The sequence below is a fragment of the Bison bison genome, unplaced genomic scaffold (genome assembly GCF_000754665.1).
Source record: "Bison bison bison isolate TAMUID 2011002044 unplaced genomic scaffold, Bison_UMD1.0 scf7180017864327, whole genome shotgun sequence".
Taxonomy (NCBI): Eukaryota; Metazoa; Chordata; class Mammalia; order Artiodactyla; family Bovidae; genus Bison; species Bison bison.
In genome coordinates, this window is record NW_011494899.1 from 7,811,147 (window position 1) to 7,825,466 (window position 14,320).

General features: G+C 36.2%; 1 protein-coding gene across 1 annotated transcript in view; it reads right to left on the minus strand.

Moving 5' to 3' along the window:
* UTP20 (UTP20, small subunit (SSU) processome component, homolog (yeast)) overlaps window positions 1-14,320 on the minus strand; it is an 86,973-nt gene that overhangs the window by 30,694 nt on the left and 41,959 nt on the right. Inside the window, exons 28-38 of the mRNA XM_010853454.1 lie at window positions 9,716-9,859; window positions 9,040-9,119; window positions 6,587-6,804; window positions 5,833-5,977; window positions 4,103-4,190; window positions 3,060-3,203; window positions 2,768-2,818; window positions 2,509-2,661; window positions 1,048-1,203; window positions 587-727; window positions 28-165 (exon numbers count right to left, since the gene is read on the minus strand). Coding sequence (XP_010851756.1) covers window positions 28-165; window positions 587-727; window positions 1,048-1,203; window positions 2,509-2,661; window positions 2,768-2,818; window positions 3,060-3,203; window positions 4,103-4,190; window positions 5,833-5,977; window positions 6,587-6,804; window positions 9,040-9,119; window positions 9,716-9,859 — 1,458 coding nt within the window. The remainder of the gene's footprint in view (window positions 1-27; window positions 166-586; window positions 728-1,047; window positions 1,204-2,508; window positions 2,662-2,767; window positions 2,819-3,059; window positions 3,204-4,102; window positions 4,191-5,832; window positions 5,978-6,586; window positions 6,805-9,039; window positions 9,120-9,715; window positions 9,860-14,320) is intronic.

The following is a 14,320-nucleotide window of genomic DNA, read 5'->3' on the forward strand; positions in this document are numbered from 1 at the left end:
TACTGGCTTCTACAGCTAACGCCCTACCTTGAGCATTTTCTCATCAAAAACTGGTGCCATAGCATAAGGCATGATGTAATTCTGAAGAGATTTAGAAGACAGCACGACTTTGCCTTCCATTAGTTGTTTTGCCAGTTTCTTCAAGGCTCTTGCTCTTCTGTGGATCTATGAGTTAGATAAAATATAAATTAGTTACTGAATGAGCTCACCAACAATCAGCTCTATTTCAGTATCATATTCCTCTTTGAAAAAAAGATTAAAAGAGTGAAATACAGTCCATGTGTTACATGAGCAAACACCTGTGCCTTGATTTGTTTCCAGAGACATAATGCATAGCATTTCTTTACCAATGAATCCTAGAGCATTTAAACTTCTTAGCAAATGGCAGGGAAAGGTGACACTATTATTATGGCTTGTGATACCACCAAGCAAACAAGCATGTCCTATGCAAATCTGATGACCACAAAGACCAAGAAATGAGAAGCTCAAAACTTTCTGGAAAATTAAAATATATCTTTTAAAATGAGAACCTTTGAAATGTTTGTTTCAAAGACAAGGGGGAAAAAAAAACAGAATTGTCTTCTACCTGAATGTGCTTCATATTCTCAAAGAAGTCCATTTCTGGATCATGGCAATCAGTAAGCTGAACCAAGTCTTTAAATTCTGGTTGATTTGGAAAGGTTTGAATTAAACAGGAAAGCAGTGTGGTATAATCCTGTTGAATAGTCTGCAAATATCAAGTTAAGAAAAAAAAATTTTTTTTAAGAATTTGATTAAATAATACAAAGAAACACCAAAGAGTCATTAAATTTTTTTAAAAAGTTAAAACATTCCCAATGTAAAAACAAACTACATAAAATCAGAAATGACTGCTCTCTTCTCCGTTCCCACTCCCCTGTTAAAAGTCTGGTGAGTATTTATACAATCAGGTATTTTAATTAAGTGTACTAAGGTTGACTGCTTTTCCACAAATTATAGCAGAAGTGCAGGAAAACAAATAAACAAAAAACCCACAGATAACAAGTACTTAATTGCAAACCTCAATACCTCTGTCTGGCTCTTCAATCCTTTCCTCAGTTTCTCCAGCAGAGAACGATGAATGATTTCTCTATATTCTTTCTCTGTGACATTCAAAGCAGCAAGCTTTTTGATGATACTCATCAAGCACATGCTTGCATTATCACTTAAAGACATGTCTCCTAACTGGACACAGGAAAAAGCCCAAATTATACTGTGCAATACCTGTGATATGGACTATTATTTCCCAATGAAAGAGCTTGTAACATTTAGCCACTCTTCTGTATAAAACTCTCTATTAAGAAATGTCCCACAGGCCACTTCACACTTAAGGAAGAACAAATATAGGGGTGTGAGGAACACAGTAAGTGACTTCGAAAAATCATGCTTACTGAGAAGGGCTGGTTATTTGAGAAAATACTATGGTATGTACTTTTGTAAAATTACTGATTTTGTCTTTTGAAATTTGGTATTTTATACATCATGGGTTGTTCCCCCCCCTTTTAATTGAAATATGAGATACAGTTTTTAATTAGCTTTATTTCTCAAAGCAAAGAGAATAAAAGGTTCCCTAAAGCCAGTTTCAATATTCAAAATGAGCCATTCACTTAGAATGACAGAGTAGGCTGGTATAATTCTGGTTAGCTGCTCCAGAGCTCCTCGTTTATAAAGAAGGTAGGTTGTAAGTGTAGAAAACTATTCTCAACTACGCTAACCAGGCAGTGATTCAGAATCCCTTATGTTGAACTCTGATATATGAAGAATGAGCCCCAAATGGGGAGATTACTTTTTCCTCTATTACTTAATCCTTAATATTTGACAAATAACTATAAAATACCACAAAAGATTACTGATACCACTACATAGTTAACTATTAAGCAAGGGTTTCATTTTCCCTATTTTTGAAATTTAATTCATTTTAGCAACATTGCACTTAATATATAGCTCCAAACCTTTTTATTTCTACTGTATCAATAAAAGAGGGAAACTGTCAAATAATATAGTTTTAACTTAAAAAAATTGATATTTAACCGACACACTACGAAATTTATCCTTTTAAGTTGTATAATTCATGGTTTTCAGTATATTCCAAAGGTTTTATAACCATGACCACTAGCTAATTATAGAAAATTTTTACCATCCCCAAAGGAAATCTTATACCCATTATAATATAATCACTCATTCCTCATTTCTTTCTCCCCTCACAGCTCCTGATAACCACTAATTTATTTTCTGTCTTTGTGAATTTTCCCATTCTCATACACAGCTTTGACTTTTCAAAGTGCTTCCACATACATTATTTTTTTCAAAATATCTGCCTTTCATATCATAACAGTATGGTCTTTGCTAAACTAAATATTGTGCAACTAAAATAAATTTTATACTAAAAATCCCATCCCCCCCAAACACCAAATTAAGAAATTAGGTTATACGGCTGTACTGTCAAAACAATAAAAAATAATCCATAAATTTTTACTATAAAAAACCTACCTCCATGTTATAGAAACAATTATGCATAACTGGGATTAGGTAGTTCATGTCTACAGTTTGCATCTCTTTAATGTAAGAGGTAATGGTCTGGAACGCCGAGAAGCGAACATCAAAGTTGATATCATCAAGATGTCTTTGATCAAAGGCGTTAAGCTACAAGAAATGCCAGTGAAACCATATAAATGAAGGTATATAAATCTTAAATAAGGAAAACAATAATAGTTTTGAAGCAAAAAAGACTTAAGATTTTCTTTCTTACCTTGACAACATCAGTAATATATGTTAATCCACTCTCAAAATCAGAAAGGGTCTAAAAGGAATGAAAGCAGTGTATTACTAGTGAATGCAACCTTAACTTTTCTGCTCCCCGCAGTATATTATTAGTGAATACAACTTAACTTTTCTGCTCCCCATCCTCTTTGATTCCCTGCCTGCACTCAAAAATACATGGAAACATCATATTGGCACCAAGAAAGCTGCTAGTATACATTCCATGTCATAGTGATCTTTTGAAAAAGGAGTGATTTAGGATAAAAATGAGTATTACAGACCTGGAAAACTGTACAAAGTAACTGTCTTGACAACTTGTTCTTAATAACTGAGAAGAGTTTTGCTAGAGGCTTGAGGAAGCTTATAGGCTCCAGACAATGTTTCAACAGGTTTTGTACTGTCACCAGAATGTCAATTTCTGTATCCTTAAGAAATAATAACATTGAGAGAAATCATATTTCAGTAATTCAGAAAACTGGTCATGTTGGTTTTAATATATTACAGCACAGAAAACAAATAAACATGTGTAACAAGTAGTAGTAATCAGAAAAGTTATTTTATGGTCTTTTAAAGTTCTTAACATTTTAACTTGATCAAAACCCCATAATAGTGCCCATCAACAGTTTCTTCCTTCAGTTCTAATAGAAAATATACATGATTTTAAATCATAATTTCTTTTATTTTCTAGTCAAAAAAGAAACAAAGAAAATGAACTTGCTGACAAAAAACACACACTTTCAGTTGTGCAGAAATGCGTGGTCTTCTAAAACGCAATTACTACATGCTAAGAGTTGTTTAGTATAACTACTAAGGCTTTATAAATGAGTGTTAGAAATGGGGAGACTCTTCTAAAAAATAAAGTCTAAACTAGGGTTTGAAAATCATACCAAAGACTCTCAGCAATGTGGGAATATATGTGAATATGAAACCAGTTTGACTTTTCATTCAGTTTGCCATTCATATTTAAGATCACTATCATTCACATTTAAGATCAATGCACACCTCAGGTTCCAGATTTGCTACTGATCAAAGCCGGGGAGGGGGGGGGAACCCTGAAACGAATAAGAAGCTAAACAAAGGAAAACAAAGAGGTGAGACTTTTATGTAATAGCAGATGGTGAAGTCTTCACTTTCTTACCTGCCCTCATTCCTTTCTGTCCCAATTTTTCTCCCCTGTTTTCAGTTTTATATTTCTTTATGAAGTCTTCTCACAAATACTCTGAGACAAATATGTCACAGACTCTAACCAATAAAATTATTTTTCACAAATAAACCTAATAATAAACTGTCACTTCAAAGATAAATAACTGCTGTGAATTCATACCTGAGCAACACTGCCACGGTAGAGGAATGGTAGGAGCAGTGTAATGAGCAGAGAACTTTGTTCTTTTTCTTTCACAAACTTGCTGATCCTGGAGAAGGAAAAACAAATGGGATAGGTAAGGAAGATACGTAAGATAGGAATATTTCCCAAGAAGTTAAACTTTTTGTAGAAAAACATCAGCGAGGAAAGACCCAGGTAGCTTGTAACTGTGTGAACATGTGTAAAAAGTTTAATTCAGTTTTTGAACAGTGCCCACTCTCCTTCCATCTTCAGGTTGGTGGCTACCATTCCATTGTTCTTGTGACATCTGATTGTGCGCTGTTGCTGCTGCTGCTAAGTCGCTTCAGTCGTGTCCAACTCTGTGTGACCCCATAGACGGCCTCCCACCTTGCCAGTGGGAGAACTGGCAAGGCAAGAACTGTTCCAGGCAAGAACACTGGAGTGGGTTGCCATTGCTTTCTCCAATGCATGAAAGTGAAAAGCAAAAGTGAAGTCGCTCAGTCGTGTCCGACTTTTAGCAACCCCAGGGACTGCAGCCTACCAGGCTCCTCTGTCCATGGGATTTTCCAGGCAAGAGTACCGGAGTGGGGTGCCATTGCCTTCTCTGGATTGTGCATTGGTAATTGCTTATTTTGCAAGGAAATAACATTTTTAAGTGTCGAGATTCGTTTTAGGCTTTATATACATTTCAATTTGACTTCCACAAAAGCCATATAATATAGGAATTATTAACCCCACTTTGCCCAGAGAAAACTGAGGCTCAGAGAGACTGATGTCACACAGAAAGGAAGTGGCAGAGCAGGGCTTGAAAGACCCTGGTTTTTCTAGTGCTAATCATCATCATCATCTCACTACCACATAGCCTATGATAAAATGTAATAAATATATTTGGTATGGTTTCCCATTCTGCGTAAGTTAGAAATACACTAGTATAAACAAAACATTTAAAAGAAGTTCCTGGAAGATTTAACACATCATTTTCTGTTGTTGCTGAAAGTAACAGAAAAAATAAACTTTCAACAACTAAATCCTGTAACAATTTAGAGTTTAAGATATAACCATTCTGGGGGAATTGCCTGGTGGTCTAATGGTTATGACTCCGTGCCTCCACTGCCGGGGGCAAAGGTTTACTCCCTGGTCAGAGAACTACGATCCACATGGCATGGTCCATCCCCCCACAAAAAAGACACAATCATTCTGTGCATTCAGATTTACCAACCAGACACTTTATAGAAATCACAGTTACCTACTACCAGGTCTACTAGTATATAGAGAATTTTTAAGAAAATCTTTAAAAATCCTTATAAGATCTTGACTCTTAAAAAAAACAAACATAGCAACCTGCTCTTTTAAGTTAGTTATTTTTATCAACCCCACTAAAAAACTACAACTTTATGATCTCACATAATGCAAAATCCTAATTGAACAAAATATGCAAAGGCTAATAAAGCAAATTTATTAGTCTACCTTAGAATTTTGAAAACTCTGTTATCTTTTATAATAAAGACAGATGCCATAAAAAGTCTATTCCAGCAAAGAAAAAGAATTCTACATAAACTGAAAACTGGAGGACATTTAAAATACTGAAACCTTTTTAGGTTTAACCTAAAACCTTTAACCTAAACCTTTAACCTTTACCTTACCAAAGCAAATGAAAAACCATATATAATTTAAAAAAATTAAAATCACAAGTTGTAATATTACCTTTTAAGAACCAATAGACTACTTACTTTGAAAGAATGCCAAGTTCCTTACTGACTTGTGCTCTATTCTTCTTCTTTTTTAGCTTTTCTGCACTTATTGTGGTTTTGCTGAGATACTGGAGAATAGCAGGTACATGAGGTAGAATTAATCGTCCTCCTGTTGTGATAGACTCTGAAATATAGATAAATGTACTGATTTTAATTAACTACACTCTTAAAAGATAACTATACAATATCTTCTCAATGCCAGAAAAGGCAGGCACTCAATTACCATGAAAATTTCACACATTTCAACCTCTAAGATTAACTAAATTTCTTCTTAGTTAAAACATCTATACTGTTGTTCAGTCACTAACTCATGTCTGACCCTTTGCATGTGGCATGCCAGGCTTCCTCTATCATTATCTAAATTGAAAATCCGATATGAGACCCTTGAAGTTTTATTTAAACCACTTTCAGTAGCACTAAAAGACTGTTAGGATAATATGGTAAGAAGAATTCAGAGACATGACAGTGGAAATCATTCGATAATGTCCTAGAGGACAGTTGAGCTTTCTGGAGAGTAAATACTCTGAATTTCTAACTACTGCAAAGAAGATTCAGTTTATGTAAACTGAATTATTAAGTATTTAATTAATCTAGGTATTAATTCCTAGAGAAGAGAAACTCTCTTAATAGCTTAGATTATCTGAAGAATCAGATTCTATTGAGTTTTTCACTCTGAGGGTACAAATGATACCTCAAAAGTAGAAGAACCCTTTGCTCTGTACAGCTTACGTACCATCTGCACTTTCTGTGTATACACATCCTGTCACTGGCAAGCTCAAAACTGCTTCTGAGGGTTCAAAATCTGGAAGGCTAAGAAGGTCGTCGGCTATTTCCATCACAAGACTAGCTGTAGCTTCAGAGAGGTTTTTTGCTGAGAGAATCGCAAAAACATTGGTCAGGATATCACATTCTGGGTGCCCAGGTTTCTGTTTAGCCAGGAAACAGAAATATCTGCAAGAGGAAACATTGAAACAGTCACCTTCTTTCTCAATATGTTTATTTCTAAAAACATGTTCCTTATGGATTTTCAGTTTAATGAAGATATATGTGTATGTGTGCAGATGAATGCGAGCTAATAAGCTCAGAAGGGAAATTACTTTAAAATTTAATGGATTATAATTCTAGGCACCATACATTGTATTATCTTGACACTTTATGTATATTTCTCATATTATCTTGGCACTTTATGTATATTTCTCTTTTTATGTATATGTTAATCTTTGTAACATCTCTGTTATGGTGGTATGCTTATCTCTACATTATAGATGCAAAAACAGAATTGTCCAAAGCCACTAAGCTAATAAGGGGTAAAACTGAGCTCTGAACTGCTAGTTCTAAGAGAAATGTACTAAAGACAGGCTATTTTTCAATTATAAGCCTTCTAGAATGTGAATGTTTACGCTGCTCCTGCTAAGTCGCTTCAGTCGTGTCCAACTCTGTGCGACCCCAGAGATGGCAGCCCACCAGGCTCCCTTGTCCCTGGAATTCTCCAGGCAAGAACACTGGAGTGGGTTGCCATTTCCCTCTCCAATGCATAAAAGTGAAAAGTGAAAGTGAAGCCACTCAGTCGTGTCCAACTCCTAGCGACCCCATGGACTTCAGCCCACCAAGCTCCTCCGTCCGTGGGATTTTCCAGGCAAGAGTACTGGAGTGGGATGCCATCGCCTTCTCCGGTGAATGTTTATACACTCACATAAAAACCAATGTACTACAACATGAAAATTAGGAATACAGACCACAGGTCAAATAAACACTTGCTGATCTAGGATATGCAACATTCAGACTAGGATCATTTGTGAAAGGAAAGGTGATGAACCCATCCCCAATAATGAAAGCCTCAAACAATGCCCCGGAGAGTGGGGAACACAAAAGCTTTCTAGCTACACATAAACCAGCAATTGTTTTACAGCGAGAGATGCGATCCTAACAATTAGTAGGAAGGTCAAACTGAAAAAATTCAAATAGTTTGGCTTTACCAGTTCATTATCACCGGAAAAAGAGCTCAAGCATTTGAACATGTTTAGTCCTGACAAACTCAAAGAAAAGTCCTAAGAGGTTATGTTCATACAAGTTTGTCCAGTAGATACTGGGGACAGTGTGGGCAGGCACCAAACAAGACAGTTTACATATTATCATCTCTACTGTCAACGAGAGGGAAACTGTAGAAGAGAATGAAATGGCATAGTGATATGGCTCTATCCTTGATGAGGACCTAATTCACATAAAAACGGAATCACTATTGTAAAGTCTTTTTTGGTGAAAGTTCTTCATACCTTATTTGTGTAACAATGATACAACTATAAAACGTTTCTCAAGTATGCCTATGAAGTGCGGCTTATAAATGTCCAATAAAAAAACAAGATATGAAATTGCTTTATCCAACTGGGAATTAAAAGAGCCCTTCTGACAGTAAAGACAAAATAGGCTTTCCTGAGGAAGACAATGTCAAGGTGTTCAGTTTGTTTTTGAAGACTATTTAATGACATGGGGAAATGTTCATGACAAAATACACATGAAAAATCAAAATCAAAAGATAGCTATATGGTATGATCCCAATTTTGTAAACTGATGCCAAGGTTTTAACTTCACTGAATCAATGACAAAACACATTTTCCTTTATTCTATCTTTTATTCTTCAAACTGGATAGGACAAACTTAAGTCTGCTGCCATCACCCTTCAGTAAACACATTTAATTTTTGTAACATAGCATCTCTGAACCATCAGTCGATGAAGGTTCTGTTAATGGCTCATAATGTCCATAAAGGGATACTGATTTGTGACCATGAGTGCTGCATGCAAATTTAGATGGCGTTTTATAAAGAATAGAAGAAAATGACCTAGAAAATCCAGGAAACCTATGAAATTTTTTAAGTGGGAACTGAGAAAAAGACTAGAATGCCAATTACAAATCAGCTTTTACTGATTTTCTGTTTCATTTTATATTTATACATAGATACACATGTAAAAGCATTTTTCCTGGATCATACTACACCTATGATTTGGCAAATTGCACTTTTCTTTAAACTATGGATTTTGAGATTCAATGACTTTATTCTCTTTAACTGCACTAAACATAGTTCACTATGTGTAAAGAGCATAAATGACACTATTAGTTCCCTTTATTAGTTTTGACTAGATTAGTCTAAAACACTGACGTTTTTAAAGGTACAAAAAAAAAATTTTACCTTGCATTTCTGCACCAGATACTAATTAGTTTCAGTAGAGGAGTAGGAGAATACTGACTTTCAGATCCAAGCCTGCTGATCTAGATACAAAATAAAAACAATACAAGATAAGAACATATACAGACTTGAAGGAAAAAATCAAACAACTGAAAAGCAGAACAAGAACAGAAGCCACACGAGGACATAAGAGCCAAGAGATAGAGATTAATATTTAAAGGATAAACTGAACAGTGAGCAACTGTGCCTAAGATCAAGTCTCTGCTACAGTCTTAGCTATAACTACACCAGTTATCATCACCAAGTGGGGACAACCAGAGAAATCAAACAAGGAAACATGCAACAACAATCCCGGTGTATTTTTTCTCACGCTTGTCAAAATCCAGAGGCATATCATGTGAGGTGCTACAAAAGTTACATGGCATTTGCTTAAGAGACACAGTCATATTCAAATTAGCCTTAAGTATAAATGCTACTATACCACAGAAACTAGCTCTTGAGCTTTTGGTGGTAGTGGAAGCAAAGAAAAGTGTTCTAAACTTCCAGAAACAAAGAAAGGCTTGACATGACAGAAAAGACCAGGATAAGCATTCGTGCCTGGGTGTAGACTGTGCGAGTGAAGTAGTAATAAAGGAAAAAGCAGACGATATCTGGGCAGAATGTGGGAATCAAGGTTTACCTGGGGCCAAACTACACCATGAAATACTGCATCAATTTCTTCTGTTCTGAATGGATAGGACTCCCAATCCAAAAAGATATCAGTTACCATTTTGATTCCAAGACGTCTTAAATTTTTCAGTGGGTTAATAAACCTTAGCTGTATCTGTAAAATAAAGATCTTCTATTATAAGAAAATATTGTCTTTAGCTTTGATTCTTCAGGGAGGCACTTCTGCTCAGACAGCTAAGAATCAAGCTGGAAATCCTGCTAAGTCTGTTGACTCTGGTTCTGATTCACATGGAAACATCAGTAAGTCATATTGCTTTTCTCACTGAACAAGAAGGGAATACAGACTTCAAAAAAAAAAAAAAAAGGCGGTGAGATGTGTTCTATTATCAATGTCCAGCAAAATCACACTAAGTGTTCTCAAGGCAAAACAAAATCTCAGTGGGAACATCGGTTTTGTGTTCCACATTGTTTTACTTTTTTATTTAAGCAATTGTCTCAAGTAAAATTCTGATTTCTTTTCACAAATATAACACTCTGCCATTATAATGCTTCAGATTAGGAAAAATAAAATCTAAATGTTCATTTCAAATGAAAGCCACTTTTCTATTTTTTTAAATTTGTATTTTTATTTTTACTTTTTTTTTTTTTTAAAGACTATGAGTTTTTGGTTATTCTTGTTAAAATTAGTCCACAGGACTGAAGAATTTATAGTTTCTTCAAACAGTGAAATACTTTGTGCAGTAAAGGAGAATGAAGTGACTGAATTAAGGCCTGCAAAGATCTCAAAATACACAGCTCAAAGGAAAATACAATTTGGAGAAAAATAAGATTTGTCTGTCTAGAGGCATAGAAGCTAGAGTCAGTAGATGTTTAAATTAACAGCAAATTTCTTTTATTAACAGGTATTGCTACTTCCACTGGCATCTCCTTTCCTACAAGTTATAAAATATAAATAATGCAGCCAATTTTTTAGGCTCAGGGTAGAAAAATACACTCAACCTATACTAATGAGTCCAATGGTATGCTAGCCATAGTCCTGACCTCAACTTATAATCTTCCTAAACATTTATTAAACTACAACAGAGATGAAAAATACCTAAGCTATTTGACTTAGGACAAGAATTACTATAAATTAGAGAAAGGTTAAACTTTAGGGAGAATTTCCACTGGATCTTAAAAGATGAAGAGATTTAGGTCAGGCAGAGAGAAAAAAAGGCCTCAGAGAGATTTCTCCCAAGTACAGAATGTTGTAAAACCAAACAAATGGGAGAAGATTCAAAACCTAATTGTTTTTCCACTTGATTAACATATTGTGAGCTCTGGATATATAAGTGGCAACTTATTTTCTACACTTGACTTTAATTAGTGACGTTTAAAGCACACTAAAATGTATGAAGTCAGCACAAGTGCTGTAACACAATGAACATCAAGTCTTGTGGCAATGATAACATGGAGCAAACTCTCAAGTTACTTGTCATAAGAATCTGATAATCTGATGAATGGAGGTATCTGAATATGAAACTGAACATTTTAAATTCAAGAGAGTATGAAGATGCCATTGATTTGCTATGTAAATCTAAGGAATCACGATGGCTGACATACCCATCAAGTTTCTGCCATTCACTTTTAACTATTACACAAGTTACAAAGAGAGGAAATGCCAGACAAGCACAAGACAGTGACACTGTTACAAGTCATTCTGTTCTGCCTCAGTTCCACTGACAGTATTTCCATTATTCTCTGGATCACATCTGGCGAAAGATAAAAACTATTACTGATATTTGAAGAAGCATGGTATCACGATCCCCTGGAGCAGTAAGAAACCAACCTTGGCAAACATGACACCAAATCAGAGGCCCCACTTTCCCCCACCTCCATCAGCCCCGCAAGGCCCCCATCAAGTAGAATCTGCATGTTCTATTCTCTTTTGTAACTACAGGGCCAACTGCCCAGTCTTCTCAGTAATTGTTGAGAAATTAAACTGGAGAAAAATCCTAAGAATGAGCAATTGCAGACTTTAATTCCTAGAGGAATACTCCATATGACGGAGTTTATGGACATTTACAAGTTACTTCCTTGCTTAAATATACCAATACAAAAAAACACAAAAAACTAAAACCAAATCAAAACAACCTTCAAGACACCATTTCAGTGTCAGTCAATGCCCTGAAGGATCTGAAAGCTACAAAAAAGTCAATGTTTGACTTCACTCAAATACACAAGGGCAGAATTTTAACTCACTTGAGCATATTACTGTGTGATAATTCATTACAGGAACTCAAGGAATTCCCTGGATTTGTTCAAGAATTAACAAGAAAGAAGAAAAGAAGGCTCTTATGTGTCAGGAAGGCTAGCACCTCACTGTCTAATGAACTGTGAAACTGTATAAATGAGCCTTTGAATTACTGATTGTTGACTCAGGAGTAAGGCTGCATTACTGAGTAACATCTTCTAAGTTAACCAGAAAGTCAAAGGACTTTCATGATTTAACATGTCCACATATAGGCAGTCACTGTCACTCACTATAAGACAAAAACTAAAATTCTGTTTCTTCTTGGGATATGTCAATACTGTTCTGCCCCAGGACTTTGTGCTACTAGTCATTTTCTCTGCCTGAAATGTTCTTCCAGTGGCTGGGTAGGTATAAGCTCAAATATCAGCTCTTGAGAGGTGACCCTGAACACCCTACTAAAAGCAGCACACATCTACCTCTAGTTATTTTAAATTCTTTACATCTTCATGTCTTTCCCTAACACGTTAATGCTTTCCTTTCCTTTTGTGAATGTATGGCACATATTTCTTAATGTCCTTGTCTAATTCTATCACCTGTATCATTTCTGGGTCTGATTCTATCCATTGTTCCAAAAGGTTTTGAGCTTTATTCTGGGATGCAGTTGATTCACTCAGAAAAGTTTGGTCTTTTTAGGCTCTGTTAGATGGAGCCACAGTAGCTTTTATGCCTGGGCTAATCTGGCTCCACTACAGAGACAATCCCCTTCCTAGGACACTCCTTGATGCCACATCTCATGAGGTTTCTGCTCTGGCTGTCGGGAACATGAGCTGCTTCCAGCCCTGTGTTAGCTGCAGGGCTGCTCTGCCTGCTCTCTTCAGGTGGTTTTACTGTTTCTAGACATGATAAAATAAGAGGGACCAGATTTAGCCTCCCCTCTCAAGACACTGAAGAATATATGAAACAATGATTTTTTGGACACTGGACAGCAGGCAACAGAGGACATCCCTGAGAGAGGAGAAACAGTTGAGATGAGTCCTACACATTCCCTGACTTCCTGCCTGCAGACTTTGACCTTGGTATGGGAAGGAGAATGAGGGGACAATGGTGCAGCTCAGGGAGGCCAAGGTGGCTAGAAGTCACGAACAGAGGACTGGAGAGAAAACAGGGACACAGAGAATGACTTACAGATGTCTGCAGAGTCACTCCTGAGTTTATTTTCCTCTTAGAACTTACCAACTGATGATCTTCTATCATTTGGCTATTTATCTATAACCTCCCCAAGATACTGAGTCCTTACTATTTCATTTTCCATCTACAACAATGTCTGGCAGATAGCAGGTGTGAAGTAAGTATTTACTGAATAATTAAACGGACAGGAACTTTTGTTTGATCCTTCGCCCCAGTGCTTAGTACAGTATCTGACACACAGTAGGGGCTCAATGAATAAGGCAGCATAAAATTCTGGCTGTATCTAAGAGGCAGTTCACCAGGCACATCAATAAAACAAATGAGTTTTAGCCAAATTAAAACTGCCTATTTGTCATTAACAACAACAGCAGAATGTGAGTTAAGAATCAACAGCAGAAACCTGAATGTGGATTTTCACTTCAGGTCCTATCTCCTTCAAGAAGCCTTCAGTCCATAAAAACATTTTAAGTTCCCCTAAACTCCACAGAGTAAACTTATGTTCACACACCTATTTCAACAGAACATAAATATATCATCTTCAAAATCATTCAGAAAACATTTCCTAAGCACCATCTCATGAAGCCTCCTGGCAGTTAGCTAGTTGGCTTGTCATGCCCAATCTTGCTACTTACCTTCACTTAAAACACTGCATTTAGAGTAGGTAAGCATTTATTTTTACAAGAGCTCTGGGCAACTCTATCTCAACAAGGACAATGCCAACAGTGTTGTCTTCATTCTCCAAATACTCTGAATAAATGAGAGTTAGAAGACGTGTTTCATACTTTCAGGCTTCTGAAATTAAAAATCTGAGAAACATCAGTTTAACTACACCAGACTTTGGTCTCTGAGACATAGACAGAACTAAATGCCTCCCTACCGTTTCACCTCCTTTTAAAATAGACACTTGATACAATCTGCATTTTCTAGCTATTCGTATTTATAACAGTGAAGATTCCCATTAATAGGAAAGGTCATTTAAAAGAGACACCTTACATAAGAAAGATTTAACTTAGAATGATGTTAGCTATGGGCTCCAACCAATTTTCCAAGTAAAACACCGACCTGTATTAGCCCAAGAAGAAAGTGATAAAAGTCGCTCAGTCATGTTCGACTCTTTGTGACCCTGTGGACTGTAGCCTGCCAGGCTCCTCTGTCCGTGGAATTCTCCAGGCAAGAACACTGGAGTGGGTAGCC